We start from the raw sequence: 16714 nt of genomic DNA on the forward strand, positions 1-16714 counted from the left end.
TGCAGGGTGCTCCCTTCTCCCCATACCCTCCATGGGCTGCCCAGCCCCACGCCTCTTCCTTCGCCACTGCCTCTTCTCAGCTGAGGCCATCCTGCCCCCAGCACCTTCCCCCTCCTCCGGCTTTATAGTGCTGGCCCCAGCTGCCCCACCTCCGCCCCCACCCCTCGCACCTGCCCTGCTCAGCTGCCCTGGCATGGAGACTTCTGACAGAGATGGGAGTGAAGCAAGGAAGAGAATGAAACCCTCCTGTGAAAGCACTTTGTGCCACTGCTGGAGCCTCCAGGCTGCTTGTCACGATGGCTCCACCAGAGCCGGCTGTGTGGAGGTCTGGAGCAGAAATAGGCACAAAACAGCGTGACAGCTTGAGTCCTCTAGTCACGACATTTCTGTAAGTGCATCTATATGTAAAGCACATGCATACACAATGTGCACACATCTACAGTTGAGTTTGAGAGGCCTGGCGGCCAGAGGTGCAACACTCCCTTTCTGCTCTCGACGGTTTATTTTCTGTAGCCACATGTCATTCACACGACTTTCAGACTGACAGAAGATAATGAGTAGTCAAAGCGAGGAACACCATCCCCTCCAGAGGCAGCCAGGATATTCCAAGGCGTTCCCTCCTGCCATTTGTAGGGGATCTCCTGCCTGTTGGATGGACAGTTGCAGCTGGACACCCAATGCTTTCTAAGCTTCTCTCTTAACCATGGGCAACCCATCACGTGTGATTTGGAGGACTTAGATACCCTCACCTTTCCTTGCTAGCACTCGCTAAGAAAACTTTTATTATCATTCAATACAAGGAGTAGTATTTTTTCAGATTTACCAGAGAACTGTAGCTCAGGCCCATTTTCACAAAGAGGCAGACCTGACTGATCACTGAAAGGCCACTTCTCTGTTCCTCTCCTCCCTTTTGCAGAGAAATGAGGAACTAATTGCTTTTACTTTTTCAAATCAAAGTGCTGTTCTTCCCATTATTTCCTTCCTGAGCATCTTTCTTGCATCCTTCTGCACAATGAAGAAGCCACTATTGGTTTAATTTTTAGGTGAGTATAAAAGCCTCAGTGAAACCATTGCAAGTTAAATTAGAAGCTACCATAACAAATATGTGCTCTCTGCATAGATTAGGATTACTGTCCTTGGGACTTTAATCACCTAAGGTTTGTTAGATTTACCCTTGAAGACAGGAACATCCTGGAAAACAATCAATATGTTTAGAGTAGTCAGCCAGGTTAGTGATTAGCACCGTCTGAAGGTGACCTATCCTCATTTCAATATAATACTAAAAATCACACCTCCAAGTGTCAGGATAAACCTCCTGAATTAAGACCCTCACTCACTGAGCATGTATAGAAAATTTAAGGAACACTGTGCTTTTAAATTGAAGTGAGAAAATAACTGACCAACTGCAGTTAAGAAGAGATAAAAACTAACCGATTACAGTTAGAAGGATGGGGCACTAACATTTTGAACCATATAAATACACAACGTGGCTGAAACTGGGTGTGCTAGGTTTGTGGAATTTCCACCTAGCACCCATCTCTGCGCAGATATGCAATGAACAGGATCTCAGCTCTGGGTGTGTATTGGCTTATTGCACACCGGGCGATGAACTCTGTGAGACAACAAAACAAGTGCCTCTTGCTCTGGAACCAGCAGCAGGTTGCTGCTCTGGAAAGACACAGGAGCGCGTTCCTGGGGAGGAGGGAGTGGGAACAGCAGCACCAGAAGCTGCTCACAAATTCTCCGAACCTTCCACCCCACTTCTGCCACCAGCCCAGCTACACCCTCTTGCATATGCCTCTTCTCTCCCCAGACGCCTCCATTTCCATCTCCTTACCTTCTCTGCCTGGGCCAGGACCATCTGATGATTATTCACCCACTTTGGATTCTCCAACCACTTTCAAAACAAAATAGAGCAGACAAAAGTCACACACAACAGCTGCCAGCAGTCCCCAGCGGGGTGGTGGGAGCTGGGCAGCGCTGTGTGAGTGCCTGCAGCGCCAGCTGAGCTGAGTGAGCACACACCGTCATCACCCTACTTCCAAACACATGGCCTGGAGTCATTTCTCCCACAAAAGCCTGCTCAAAATTAGCTACTGATGCTTTATAGACAACAGCTGTTAGCAACAAAGCCTGGGCATCTGGGGCCCAAGAGAGCTGTTGGTCTGCGATGGATTACGGATGAAACTGTGGCTGTAAGGCTGAGCCCGGGCCAAGGCTTGTGTGATGAACCTGCTGCCAGCACCCATCTGGGCAGGGGTCGGGCAGCGGAGGTACAGTCAGACGACAGGTCACCAAGGAAGATTTTGGGTTTCCACTTTCCAAAGCACACGTGTAATGCCATCGCCAGGCCAGGGCAGCCTTCAGCGGTACCCAGCTGGTGCAGGATGAACAAGGAGGGTGGCCAGAGGGTTACAGAGGCACAGAAATGCTCTCTTGAGCCCTTAATTGCAATCATTTACTGCGCTGCTGCTCTGTGCCTTGGCTCCCCTTGTTGCTCTTTGAAAAAGTGACCCTTGACCCTGCACAGACCTCGTGCCAGCTCCAGGAAGCTCTAATTTCCCGAATCCGGGCTTTATGGCCAGCTGGCAATACACCTGGTAATTACGCAGGTAACACAATCCTCTTGTTTTCAAAGGCATCATTGCTCCTTCTCCTCTTACCCATGGGTGCCCGCTGTCTCAGGACTTCACAGGGTGTCCCCAGGAGGCCAACACTGTGAAAGCGTCTGTCAGCAGATCAGTTCAGCCTCTGCGTTACAGCCGCCCATCTAATATATCACACATCCATCTCTGCTGTTCTTTAAAAAATTAATGCCACCCCCCACCATATGAAACACAGACAGAGAAAAAACATACTAGATTGTCAGCTGTGAAATGTGCTGGAGGAGAAACTGTAGAAAACTCGTTTGTCCAAGATGAAAAAAGCCCTTGAAGCTCTGGGGCTGGGGCCAGCAGAGCAGACACTAAAGCTGGAGTAGAGGCTGCCCACGGCTCCATGTGTCTCACTTCTTGCCTGCAGAGCAGCCCTGACTGCCGACTTTGGGAGCAGATTTAGGTGGCAGTTTATGTTAATCTTGAATTATTAATTAATAATCTTGAATACCTCTTACTAGTCAATGGAAATTATTATCATTTAGCTGCATCTGTGAGCCATAAACAGGGGACTGATTCACAGCCTGAGAGTGCCGTGGGAAGCCAGAAACAAGATGCTGCAGAAACTGCAAGGTCTCCTCTCACACTGCATGTTTCTGCCTATGAGCAGTGGAAGAAATCTTTTAGACTCCACTACCTATTAAAATCAAGCTGTGAACAAAGATATTTACAGCTGTTTTGTAAAACTGTAATTGGCTTTACTTCATATATACTGGTACATACAGTGCGGTGTAGGAGTGGAAGCATGGCCAAACGACAACGGCCGCTGCAGTCTCCTCACTTCCCCAGCTTACCTGCAAAGCTGCTACAGCAGCTGCTATTGTTCATGTATGAGTGTTGATTCTTTAAGAAAAAGAGAGAACAAAGGCAGCCTTCAAATTCCTGTACAGATAGCTGTTTCTGCACAACAACATCCTGTTCTTATCTTCTTGAAGTCGTCCCCCTGTGCTGCTGGACAGAAGGGTGTGGGAAGCAAAGAAATGTCCTGGGTGTCCGCAGCCTGGGAGTACAGAAGTGGTGCATTCACAGGCAGCCGTTCTGACTACCCCCAAGGAGCCATATCCCAAATACTGGATATTACATGGTACAGAAACCATAAGGAGTTGTTAAGATTCTTACTTTTCTCTTGCATGTAAGGGGCAGCATCATCTGGAGACCTGAACTGGTCTGAACATTCCCCTTAGCTTCTCGGAGCGTCTTCATGATGTCCTGGCACTGAAGTTGCTGAAATCCCACTCGGCTGCACTGTCAGGAGAGGTGTCTCATGCTCTCCTCTCAGGCAGAGCAGAAAGCGGCTGCCAGGGCTCCACGGGAGGTGGTTACAACGTCTGGCCCCGCCGCCTTTGAACCTGGCCCCTCTTAATTTTCCTTCAGGAATGGAGCCTGGAAGCTTTAGCTGGAGTTCTGTTCTTTGAAAATATAGGGAGTAACATGAGTGACCTGGACACCATTTACAACAGGGAGTGCTGGAAATAATAGTTCATACGTCAGCTGGGAGCTCTTGGGAATGAAGGAGCTGTGTACATACATACCTGCACAACTTAGAGTAGAAAATAAAAAATGCCTCTCCTTCCGTCAGGGCACTGACAAATGCCAGATACTTTTTACGACCACACAGACAAATGCCAGATACTTTTTACGACCACACAAACAGAATCCCATGGGACCAAGAGGTGTATTTCCTAATTTCTTAATGCTTCATTTTCAGACCTGCCTCAACATACACAAGCTCTGACCAGAACTAATATGTACACTGACTAAAATCAAGTATATTGTTCCAAAACGAGAAAACACAGCAAATGCGTTTAAGTTAGTAACTCCAGAAGGGATGAGCTTGGCAAACCTTCTGGGTCATCTGCCGAGGAACCTGAGGGAAATGAGCAACAGTCAGCACACTACAGAGGCACAGCCTCACGCTCAACAACCAGGGAGAGAAGGCAACAAGAACTTCCCAGTCATCAACACATCATCTGCTGCATTACTCTCAATTAAAAACAAAAACAAAAAAAAATTACAAAATAGCAGTATTTCCGTATCTAGCTGAACCTGTGCTCCTGTTTCCCTGGAAAAACCCCAGGAAGTCTGAAGGAGGGGTGGCTCTTCCCAGAAGCCTTGCCTTTCCACCCCATCAACCAGCGCTGCTTTTAAGATCCTAAGAGAGACAGCAGTAATTGGGACAGTGAGATGGACTTTGGCCTTCTTAATCATCTAAAATTGACAAAGCCCTGAGCTGTAGTTGTCTGGGTGTATAGATTCAGCATGGATCTACCACGGGAGTTCATCAGGTGAGCAGGACCCAGCCCCAGCCAGAACAATGATGATTTTGAAGCTTTTAATTCTACTACACAACTTCAACCCCCGTGCAAAGGAACCTTAGGATGAACCTACATTAATGACAGGACCAGATACTGTGGATGACAATGATATTATTGTTGTTGTTGTTGTTGTTGTTGTTGTTGTTGTTATTGCCATACATAGTTCAGGGCACATGAAGGTTTTTTTCCCCTTAATTTTTCACAAGTGCATTCTAGAATCGGAAGCGTTCGTTCTGTTCACACATGTCACTGTCCCACTGTGTCAGCAGAGCAGCTGTTATGGAGTTCTCCAGAAATCCCACAGATCTTGAGGGTTCAGCCTCCATGGGCGAAGGGCATTCAGGCATTCGCGGACACTCAGACTCTGCAGTACTTCCAGATTTCTGAGACAGTTCATATGATTCCACTAATTTTGCTGGAAAAGCAGCTGTCTCCTTACCAATTATTTCCATTGGTGTCTGAAAATATTTTTCTGTTTCCATATAAACATCACTGTGGGCCTCTGTAACTGTCAGGACTTAGTTTCCAGGCGTAAGAGCAAGTTGTGGATCTTCTGAACACAAAACATCTTCCAAACCTACTGCCTCTGGCACGCTGCGCATCGGTAGAGGTTTAATTCCTTTCTGATGTTTACCACTAGTGAAATTCACAGTGCAGCCTGTGGGAAGTGATCCATCTGAGACTCTGCAATAAGCATCTAAAAGCTAAAACAAAATTACTTCAAATGAGCGAGACGAGTTCTGTGCTACCAGGTCCGTTTCCCACCAAAAAGAACCACTGGGATATATCTGGGTGCAACTTTCAGTGCACAGAACTGTCTGCTGCAGGGGCCAGCAAAAGCAAAGCGAGAACACTGGAGAGCATCCCAGGGACCAGAGCACAGCCCCCGGTGGCACTTTGCAGGAGGGACTGTCACCATTATAGTTTCATAGATCGCTCTACACATCTTTTTATGTAACTTCTACTTTGCAACAGGAGCCTTGTTAAAAGCTTTTTAAATATTGCTTCAGGAAAAACTGGTGGAACAGTACTTGAAAAGGCCTCTCTTCAGGAAAAAATGAGGGGTTTTGCTTTAAAAACTGTTGTGGATTATGTTTTTTTCTAATGCAGAAAGGCAACTCAACAATATAATTTACAACTAGTTGTAAACAGGTAAGAAAAAAATGACATAGCGAAATATACTTGGAAACCATACTTGTGTATTTTAAAGCACCAGTAATGAAATGCTTGGCTAATGGTTCAAATCAGGAGAACCCTGCGCGGTGTCAAACCAAACACCCTCTGCCTCACACCCTCCTCTTCCTCATTACCCCACTGAAACAGCACCTTGGTACGAAAGAACGCGTGTCTCCATCTCCTCTTCACACCACGGCTGCTACAGATGCTGAGCGCTCCTCTGATACAGTTATGCCTGATCCTCCTTGAACCAGCCATACTTCATATGGCTTGATTCACCAGTTCCTTTTTTCAGCCTTAATTTTTTAAAAAAACATTGTTTTATACAATACACTAGCACAAAACCAAATCTTTGTCTGAAACCACTTTTCATTGCCCGGTATGACGTATTCAGATGCTTCCTAGGTAAGGTTTGCTTTGCTGAAAATAAAGGACATTTCAACAAGATCACTACATAACAAAGCGTCAGAAACATTCAAACAGATCTGAAATTCAGGTCACTCTTTCTTCAGGGTGTCCTCACTATTCAGCAAATCCTGACATGAGAAAAGTTTAATTTACACTCAGGCAGAAGACCATCTGAAATGATCTATTTGCCAAAGCTTCTGCTCTCAAATTAAGACCTCCAAATACAAGCTAAGAACATGAATAAATGAACATTTCACAGTTAGCTGTAAATGAATGCAAAATACCTGAAAAAACTCTTCATGGGGAAGACAAATCATTAGCCATGAATGCTGTAGTAACGGTGTTTGTGTACGTGGGCTATCAATAGCACATTCTAGATGGTTTTTTATTTCAAAATTAAATACAGTTCCCCCTCATTCATCACACAGAATTTCCCCATGTATTTTTTTCTGCTTCTTTCCTTCTTACGTTTGGAAATCCATCAAGTTCGATTGATTGTTGCCATTTCTAGGACAATGAAAGCCATTTTTCTTCTCTGCTGCCACACAAAATTTAGACTGCATGGCACGCAATGGTGGGAGCCTTTCGCTAGGGCAACAGCGGCACCAGCACTTTGGCTCCGAAGGTTCAAAAACCCGGAACACACACACAGAGCCGTTTCATTCCAGAGACAGCAGCAGAATCAAGTACTTCTGAATTCAGTATCCCAATGCCTTAACCCTGGCATGATTTCTGAAAGACTATTGTCAATAGGAAAATGTCCTGATGAACTTTAATTGTCAGCAGTACACGCTCTGAACCAGGAGGCAAGGAGAGCGCATGACACCAAGCTGTGCCCTGTTCTATCGTCATCACTTGCTCAGAGCAGTTGGCTCCACTGTCTTGCAGCTCAAATAAGGAGAAACGGATTTTAATATTGGTACCCAACACTTTGTTGAACTTTGTTGTGCTTTTCTGTTTAGAAGCAATGAGCTCGTAAGCCCCAAGCAGTCCTGTATCAGGAGCTTCACCTCAGGGCCAGAGCCCTGGAAAAAAATGAATTCTTATTAGGACACGCAGCCTTTTCTAAACTCCACTGGTGCTCTGCTGTTGTTAACAACAAAATGTGAGAAACAAAAACTGTGAACTGCTACAAAGGGTAGCTGAGGACGATAACTTTTGAACACGGTGTCCTTAATTCCTAAAATGTATTGCAGCAAAAAGCTGTCAAAAAGAGGGGAGGTCTGCACTCTGTGCCAAAGCAAAACCCACTGTCGGGGTGTCCCTTCTGCAAGATGTAGGGTCTGACGGCTCAGTGTAATGCAGGAAACTACTCAAAACACCAGTACATCCTCACAGCAAGAAATACTGGAAATAACCTACCACTTTCACCTGAATTAATCTCTAACAGATAAATTAGTTTTCAAGGGAGGTAAAGACAAACCATCACTTCACTGACCAACTCTTTAGTGTCTTTTGTCACTGTAAATTTCAGATCTCAATGTATTAATTGCAAGATATTTTCACTTTTTTTTGAACATTCTAAAAGATCTTGTAAAATAAATTTTAGTCACAAGACATACATATCTTAAAATCCAACTGCTTTTAGGTCCTTAGTTTTGGTCCAGTACTGCTGAATAAGAATTTTTACCAGTGAGGCCTTGGAGAATTCCCTAAAGCAGACTGAAACCTGTCATCCCGATAGCTTCTGGCACTGGAGCATCACCAAGGTGGAAGTGTTTACCTTCTGATCATCACATCTGTCAAGAATTGCAAGCAATCAAACTGCAAGTCAGTACTGATGGACACACATTTCTAACAGCACAACTCCTCCCAAGCCAGAGACTGCACGTTTTGATGTCATACTCATTACTATAGCAACAGGATTTCATTACTGCAGCAAAAGAAGGGAACGGAATGCACGGAAGTTATTTCATCCTTGTTGTGCTCCTTCCAACAGAATGCACAGCTGTGGCCTGGAAACAGTGCCTAAGCCCCCAGGCTGGGGTGTGGGAGGAACCTCACCTCTTGCCGCACTGCCCAAGGAAAGTGTTTTGACATTGCTTATGCCTTCACCTCGCTTCTCACTTTCACTGACATGGTTAGCACCCATCTCTGCTGCAGAGTTTTCAAGATACCCTTGACTTCAAGTGACAGGACACAATGAGTCAGTGTGGAAGACAAATACCTCAGATGTAACAACAGATGACTTCTAACTAGTTTGTAGGTGCTATGAGATAATTTCAAGAGCTGGAACAAGCTTTGTGACAAACTGGACACTTGAGAACATAAAGCACTGAGAACTGTGCGAGGGACATAGATTCTGAACCATGGAAGGAAAGGGGCATGTTTCTCCTGTTACTGCTGTATCCCCCTACTGAAGCAGCATAACATGATTAACACAAGCATGGTCTGAACACTTAAGTTTCAGTGGAGCAGTTGGGGTGCAGAAAAACCAGAAGCCTTCAGGCATTTCAGGCCTTCAGGAATTGTGTAAGCAGTACTACAGCAGTTCTCTGTTTTCATATTCAACCCCCACTTAGTTTCATTTTGGAGAAAGAATTCTGAATTACATGACCACATCAGTCTAGCAAACGACACCATCAGTTTGCAGTGACTGCCAGAAGGCGACTTAACCAGTCAGCAGAACTGCATTAGCACACCCAGGTAGCAAACTGGACTCTCCCTACCCCCACCGAAGTGCTTGCTTTGACATAAACACACACTATCCTTAGAAAAGTGGAACAACTTGTGCAACAAACTACTTTGAATGCAGGAAGCAGGATTCTTTTCAATACCAGAAAGATACTGCTACAACTAAAACTACTTGTCCTTGCACCTGAGCAGAAAAAAAGCCAACACACCCTTGGCATGTGTAAATTATTTTACATTGGGAAACAGCTCAAGTACTGGTTATTAAACAGGTAAGACTTGTCAGAGAACAGAGCAACATGCTCAGAACTTACCCTCACTCCCTCCTTAATGAGTTCAGTAAACTCAAGCTCTCTGCAAATACAAGTTTTCTGTCCAAATTTAATAAATTACATCTGATGTGCAGTTAGTGCTTGGCAGAGGAAGCTCATTGGACTTCTACCAACAACTCCCCTTTCCTTCTACTATCCTCCTTCAGAGACAGGCCAAGGACTACAGAATGCTGTGCAACCTGGTAGAGCTTCTTGAAAGCGTGTATGTTCTTGTGCTGACTACCCAGCAAAACATCACCTCAGGACAGCATGATGAATCAGGCTTGCAGCTTTAGGAGCCTCGCTCCCTTTGCAAAGTTTTCAAAAAAATCCACAGGAGTATCAGCACAAGTAGAGATCTTTGAGAACTTCATTTTCCACTTGTGCATGGTACTAGTTTGTAGTGGCATCGCAGAGCATGCAGTATTAATATTACAGATTTAACAAGGCAGGAGCTAGTACTCAAGACCCAAAGCAGGAACTGATGCCAAGAACAGGTTTTTTTTCCTCCCGGCGTTAACAGACACGTCAGTGACACAGAACTCATTCTTAACACTTTTATTCTTACAGTTCTAGGTTTGAACTGTACATGCAGAGTTGCATAAGTCACAATAGAGGTTTACAGTGGATTCTATTCTATGGTAGAGTGCAATCCAGAATCCTTAAACAGTATAAAAAACAACTTTAAACATCAAGACCTTGTTAGGAGCAAAAGGGTTAAAGCTTCCCCAAGTATTTCAGCTCTCATAGATACCTAGTTACTAGGTACTGTATGTTAGACTTATTTTGACTTGAAGAGCTGTAGAACACTAAACAAACTTGAACATCCTGATGTCATACCATCTTTGTTACTTCTTTCCCACATTTCTGGCAATTAAGAATAAGTCAAAAACCCTGCCACCTGCAACCAGCTAATACAGACAAAAATAACTACTCCTTACTTGCCTGTTTAGGGTTGTACAGTGTTAAAAGAAAATATTCCCTCAATGGCATTTGTATCTCACATCAGCTGAAAAAGCAATGTAACAAAAATAAAGGTATAACATCTTTGAAAATAAATATAAAGAGGGAATGCAGACAAAGTGTAAAAGATTTTTTTTGGCAGGTAACATTCATAATATACAAAATATAACTTATTCGTATTAGCCAAAGAAACATTCACGAGGTTCCTGTAAACTGTTTTAATCCACCTCCTCCATGCGTGATGTGTCATCATCTCCTTCAAGGGGTGGCATCTCCTCAGTAACTGCTGGACTGGCTTCTTCTGCAGCAGTATCATCTTCATCAATGCCTGTTCAGGAAATGTATGTACCATTAATGCTGACACCAGGACTCCAGGTTTTATTCTCCCCAGCACTTCTCCTGATGATCTGAGGCCTCCCCCATTCCCCCACAGGTACAAAACAGCACCAAATGGGATCATCTCCAAACACTCAATACCCCCCATGGAGATGTAACCACACCAAGTTTACTGGAGACAGTATCAATCTCTAACTTACCCAGGCCAAGTTTGATCATTCTATAAATGCGGTTGGCATGTGTCTGAGGATCTTCTAAACTGAAGCCAGAGGACAGGAGTGCTGTCTCATACAGCAGGATGACAAGATCCTTCACAGACTTGTCATTCTTATCAGCCTCTGCCTTCTGCCTCAGTGTTTCAATGATGGAATGATCAGGATTAATCTCCAGATGTTTCTTTGCTGCCATGTACCCCATTGTGGAGTTGTCTCTTAATGCCTGCGCTTTCATGATTCTCTCCATATTGGCAGTCCAGCCGTATGTACTTGTTACAATACAGCAGGGAGAAGTAACTAAACGATTGGACACAACAACCTAGAAAGGTGAATATAAAGCAGAAGTTTGTAATTCAGTATTTCAACATGTAGCTCTGATTCACTATCCCCGCTGATTTAACCAAGGTTCAACTTTGAAATGCTGCTGTGTGTCACAGAAGACCTAAGACTCATTGAGACAGAGCTGAAGAACTCACAATACCAACTCAACTATGTATCTATATAAAGCTGTATCTTGCAAAGAGATTGCTCTCTTTCAGAAAAGCCAAATTATAACATTGTTATAAGCCTCTGCAGCAATTAAGTTCAGAACATTAAACTTGTTACCTACAGCCAAACTGACTGCAGTACTAATTACCTTTTCTACTTTCTTCTCAAGGATGTCTTTCATTATTTTGCAAAGGTTTTCAAACTTGGCTTTCTTCTCCTCCTGTTTCTTTTTCTCTTCCTCATCTTCTGGAAGCTCCAAACCCTCCTTTGTTACAGAAACCAGGGTCTTGCCTTCAAATTCCTTCAGCTGCTGCACACAGTATTCATCAATAGGCTCAATCATGTAGATCACTTCCAGCCCATGTTTGCGAAGACGCTCCACAAAAGCTGAGTTGGCCACCTGATCTTTTGTTTCACCTGCAAGAAGCAAGAATGACACAGTTGTGGTTTGAACCTCAACACCAGAAGGTGGGAGCTTGCTTATTTTTTGGGAAGAGCCCATGCAACATTTCCAGTGATGCTTGATGTTCATATCAGAGGAAAAAAAGGGGCACAAACAGCTAAGACAAGATACTGCAAAGATGGCCTAACTACAATCCCTTCAAACTGAAATCACAGCTTTTAATACTTGACTGATTTGCAAGTAAACTTACATTTCCTAGAAAACTAGGCAAGGAGGAAAACCAAGGAAGAAGCCCTGTACAGCATCTACCTTTTGAAAAAGGCCTTAATACCTGAGGCCCAAATAGTTGAACTAGTTTGAGCAACAGGTCTTAAAAATTCAGATAACTCCTAGCCCAATTTAATTGCTAAAGCCTGAACGCAAAGTTGTATTACAGGCACTTTAATAAAGCACACTTTCAGCTCACGGGGAAAGAAATGGTGAGTAAGCCAGCTGTGTGAAGTACACTTTATGGCCTTGATCTGGATTCTCCCACACGTTTAAGGTTGCACCAGTGACACTGAGCACTATTTCAAGAGCAAGATTAATAGCACTGAAGCAGCCAGTTTCATCAACAGGGAACACTGTGAGCAGCACTCCTGCTGAGTTTGCAAGGGCAGAGTTTACAGCAGAGGTAAGGTAATTAACTGTAGTTCTGCTGTCCTCACAGACATAGCCATGTATAAAGAACTAACAGGTACGACAGGCCTGTCCTGCATTACAGTTCCCTGTTATCTTTCTAAATTCACTATGAGAACTACCATGGTTATTTTCCATTTTCTAACCCCAAGAAGATAACGCTACGTATGTACCTGCTTTTGCAGACAACTTCTGTTAACAACTCACCAGTAATGTAGTAGACGTGCTTCTGGTTTTCCTTCATCCGAGTGCAGTAGTCCTTCAGAGAAACCATTTCATCACCAGATGCAGATGTGTAATACCTCAGTAACTCTGAGAGCTTCTTGCGGTTCTGGGAGTCTTCATGTATACCAAGCTATAGAAGCGAAAACAGAAACTATTAGGTGGTTCCTTCAAATTAACCTCTGTAGTTTAGTATTTCATGGAACAAAGATCTGTAGGATTCTACAGTCAAGCAGAAAGACTACAAACCTTGATGTTCTTGGAAAACTGCTCATAGAACTTCTTGTAATTCTCCTTGTCTTCAGCCAACTCAGTGAAAAGTTCCAAGCACTTCTTCACCAAGTTCTTCCGGATCACTTTCAGGATCTTGCTTTGCTGCAGCATTTCACGAGAAATATTCAGAGGTAAATCCTCAGAGTCCACCACACCTCTCATGAAATCTGGAAAACAACAGTGAGAATTAGCTTTCCAGCTCTCAAAGAAGTAAAGATTACCGTTCACCACCTAGGCAGTTTTGCCCTTTTAAAATTAATTGGTTTCTACAGAATTGTAGATAATGCAAACCAAGCAGTACTTTCAACTGCTCAGATACTTCCTGATCAGCTGTTTACAATTCTAGTCCTCCCCCTTCCCAGATTTCTTCAAGTATGAAAGGAAGCTACAAAATTGCTAAGCAGTTTATTATTTTGGGAAACATTTTCCGCAAAAATACTCACTCAGGTATTCCGGAATCAGCTCCTCACAATTGTCCATGATGAAAACTCTGCGTACATACAGCTTGATGTTGTTCTTCTTCTTCCTGTTTTCAAACAGATCAAAAGGTGCACGGCGTGGGACAAACAGGAGCGCTCTGAATTCCAGCTGCCCTTCCACAGAGAAGTGCTGTGAGAAGACAAAATTATTATTTGTACAGCTCTCACTTACTTTAACAACCTTTTAACAGCTCATCAAATGCAAAAGGTAAACAGTATCTGTCCACTGTTTCAGAAAAAAATTAAACACAGCAGGCAAGACAGTGGTCAGGAACAAGCACTTTCTCCAAACAGACTCAAGTTCTGTTCACGTTTTACCACGGAAGCACGCCCACTCAAAACATATTCCACTCACTATACTATACACCGAGTTTCAGGAAGCATGTGTATTCTTATAGTGCTTTCCAACACAGATACACAGAACAGCCTTAGTGGCAAGTATAACTGTGCCTTAAGAACAACAAGAACTTACTTTGACAGCCAAGTGGTCTTCCCAGTCATTAGTTAGACTCTTGTAGAACTCCCCATATTCCTCATTGGTAATGTCATCGGGATTCCTGGTCCAAATGGGCTTCGTCTTGTTGAGCTCTTCCTGATCAATATACTTCTCCTTGATCTTCTTTTTCTTCTTCTTATCTCCATCCTTCTTTTCTTCTTCTTCATCAGAACCAACATCCTCAATCTCTGGTTTATCTTCTGTCTTTTCCTCCTTCTCTTCTTTTTCCTCTTCCTTTTCCTCAGCCTCATCATCACTCACCTCCTTGTCACGTTCCTTCTCCACCTACAGAAGAGATCATGAGTTACACTGAGAAACAGGAGTTTTATCAGTAACAGCCCTAAGGTATCTCTTGCCCTTTCACAAAACTAGGAACTACATTAACATGGTATCAGGTTTTCCTCCTAGACTCAATTGAGATCTTACATTCCAAGTCCTGAGACATAAGTGTTACTTTGTTTCTGTGTGCTTAGGTAGCAGTTTACGCTATTTAGTTTCACTACACTGAATTTCTACTAACAAAACATCAACGTGTCACTAATTTACTCAATAGTTTGGAGGCTTACAATACTACTAGCCTCATAATAAATTTTTTCTTCTCAGTTTTGTAACCAGATTTTGAAAAAGATAATCCATGTAGCATCTTTAACAATTTTAATTAACAAAATACACATGGACTGCTCTTTCTGAAATTTAAAAAATTCACTCTCAAGCTGACAATATATTTACTATTTCAAGCAAAGTACATACAAAGAGGGTAATAGGATAGCCGATGAACTGAGAATGCTTCTTCACGATTTCCTTGATTCGCCGTTCTTCCAGGTATTCAGTTTGATCTTCTTTAAGATGCAGGATGACTTTTGTTCCACGGCCCAAAGGTTCTCCTAAAATAGAGTTTACAGGTTTTACTTGTGCAGAAGCAAACTAGGCTTGAACTACAGTATTCTAAAACGTGTTCTTTAAAAAGGCACTCCTGTATCAGTAGTTTCTCCACCAATGGGAAAACATAAGCATCTGTGTACAGAAACAGCCTTACAGACATTTTCTCAAGCTTACTGTACCCAGCATGTATTTCAAATAGGCTTAAGTAGATTTTCATAATTTGTCTGTTCATGTGTAATCTTACAAGTTTCTGCATATAAAGCTGTTGTAGGAGTCTACACAAGTATTCCCCTGTTTAAGGTTTGAAAGCTCGGTCTTAATTATAATGTACCATTTCCTTCAGGCATTCCCTCATCATGGATCAACAGTTACCCAAACTGGAATGGTAAGAGAACAGCTGTGCCTATGTGCTTTATCTTACACATGACTAGTACTACCCGTTCTATCTGTTGTTTTTGTCTTAATTCTGTACACAAAGTATGTAATGAATGCCAGAATCTTTAGAAAGCAGACTTAAGCAGAAACATTTAATGCTCACCATTATCAAGCCTGACAGTGAAAGATCCTCCAGCTGATGACTCCCAAGCATATTGCTCATCGTCATTGTGCTTAGTGATCACTGTGACTTTTTCTGCAACCAGGTAGGCAGAGTAGAAGCCAACACCGAACTGACCAATCATGGATATATCAGCCCCTGCCTGCAGAGCTTCCATGAAAGCCTTGGTACCAGACTTGGCAATAGTACCAAGGTTGTTGACCAGGTCAGCTTTGGTCATCCCTATGCCTGTATCCACAATGGTCAGAGTGCGATCATGTTTGTTTGGAATCAGGTTAATTTTCAGGTCTTTCCCAGAATCCAGCTTGCTTGGGTCAGTCAAGCTCTCATATCTTATCTTGTCCAGAGCCTGTAAGAGAAGGGACAGGCTTTAATATCCAAGACTATTAAAAAAAAATTTCCTAGTCCAATTCACGAACCAGTCTAAGAGTTAAGGTACTTACATCTGATGAATTGGAAATCAGCTCCCTCAGAAATATTTCCTTATTGGAGTAGAAAGTGTTGATGATCAGAGACATCAACTGAGCAATCTCAGCCTGGAAGGCAAAGGTCTCCACCTCCTCCTCCATTGGTTGGTCTTGAGTTTGCACAGCTTCCGGCATCTGTAAGGAGAGAGGGAGTTGAAATCCCATCTGAACATCTTGGTGCACATACCCTTTTACAGGCAGTGACAATGGCTTTCTGAGACAAAGATATTTAACTACATGGTTTCAAACATAGTGCCATAGAACACCCTCCCCCCCCCCCCATCTATATTTCCTACCAACTCAGGAATTTAACGTTTAACTTGGTTTAGGTTCACTTGCTTTGCACCACTTAGTATAACACAAAACTTTTCCTCTCCTTTTCATTAATCTACAAATTAATATATGACTTTTACTTAACCTTGTCACAGAACTACACGTTACAAAGAAGACAACTACAACTGCAACTGAGAAGTCAGCCCGACATTTCAGGTTAGTTGCATTACTGTGGACTCCATTTTCACAGTGAAGTCTCTATTTGGAGTACTTTTCTTTTTCCCCTCGCATTCACCTCAGCCTTTAGTTGACCGGCTACCTGCTGCCTAGGATACCCCCTGCATCATCTAAGGCTCAGACACAACGTATTCAACTCAGAAAGGACAACTCCTCCAACCCACGGCCCCACTTTTTAATCGCTGCAGAACGGATCCCCCGTGCAATACAGCAATCCTCCCCTACAACGCCACCCAAGGAAGAAATAACG

General features: G+C 43.3%; 1 protein-coding gene across 1 annotated transcript; it reads right to left on the reverse strand.

Annotated features, from left to right (window-relative positions):
• Window positions 1-10038: 10038 nt before the first annotated feature.
• LOC104459046 (heat shock protein HSP 90-alpha) lies at window positions 10039-16134 on the reverse strand. Its single transcript, XM_010083045.1, has 10 exons — window positions 15931-16134; window positions 15470-15836; window positions 14800-14933; window positions 14026-14334; window positions 13518-13683; window positions 13051-13241; window positions 12787-12934; window positions 11647-11915; window positions 10995-11328; window positions 10039-10786 (listed from the first exon to the last, which is right to left on the reverse strand). The coding sequence occupies exons 1-10, from the start codon at window positions 16117-16119 to the stop codon at window positions 10677-10679; spliced, it is 2217 nt and encodes a 738-aa protein (XP_010081347.1). The 5' UTR covers window positions 16120-16134; the 3' UTR covers window positions 10039-10676.
• Between the last annotated feature and the right edge of the window lie 580 nt (window positions 16135-16714).

This window comes from Pterocles gutturalis, unplaced genomic scaffold (genome assembly GCF_000699245.1).
Source record: "Pterocles gutturalis isolate BGI_N339 unplaced genomic scaffold, ASM69924v1 scaffold16600, whole genome shotgun sequence".
Lineage (NCBI taxonomy): Eukaryota > Metazoa > Chordata > Aves > Pterocliformes > Pteroclidae > Pterocles > Pterocles gutturalis.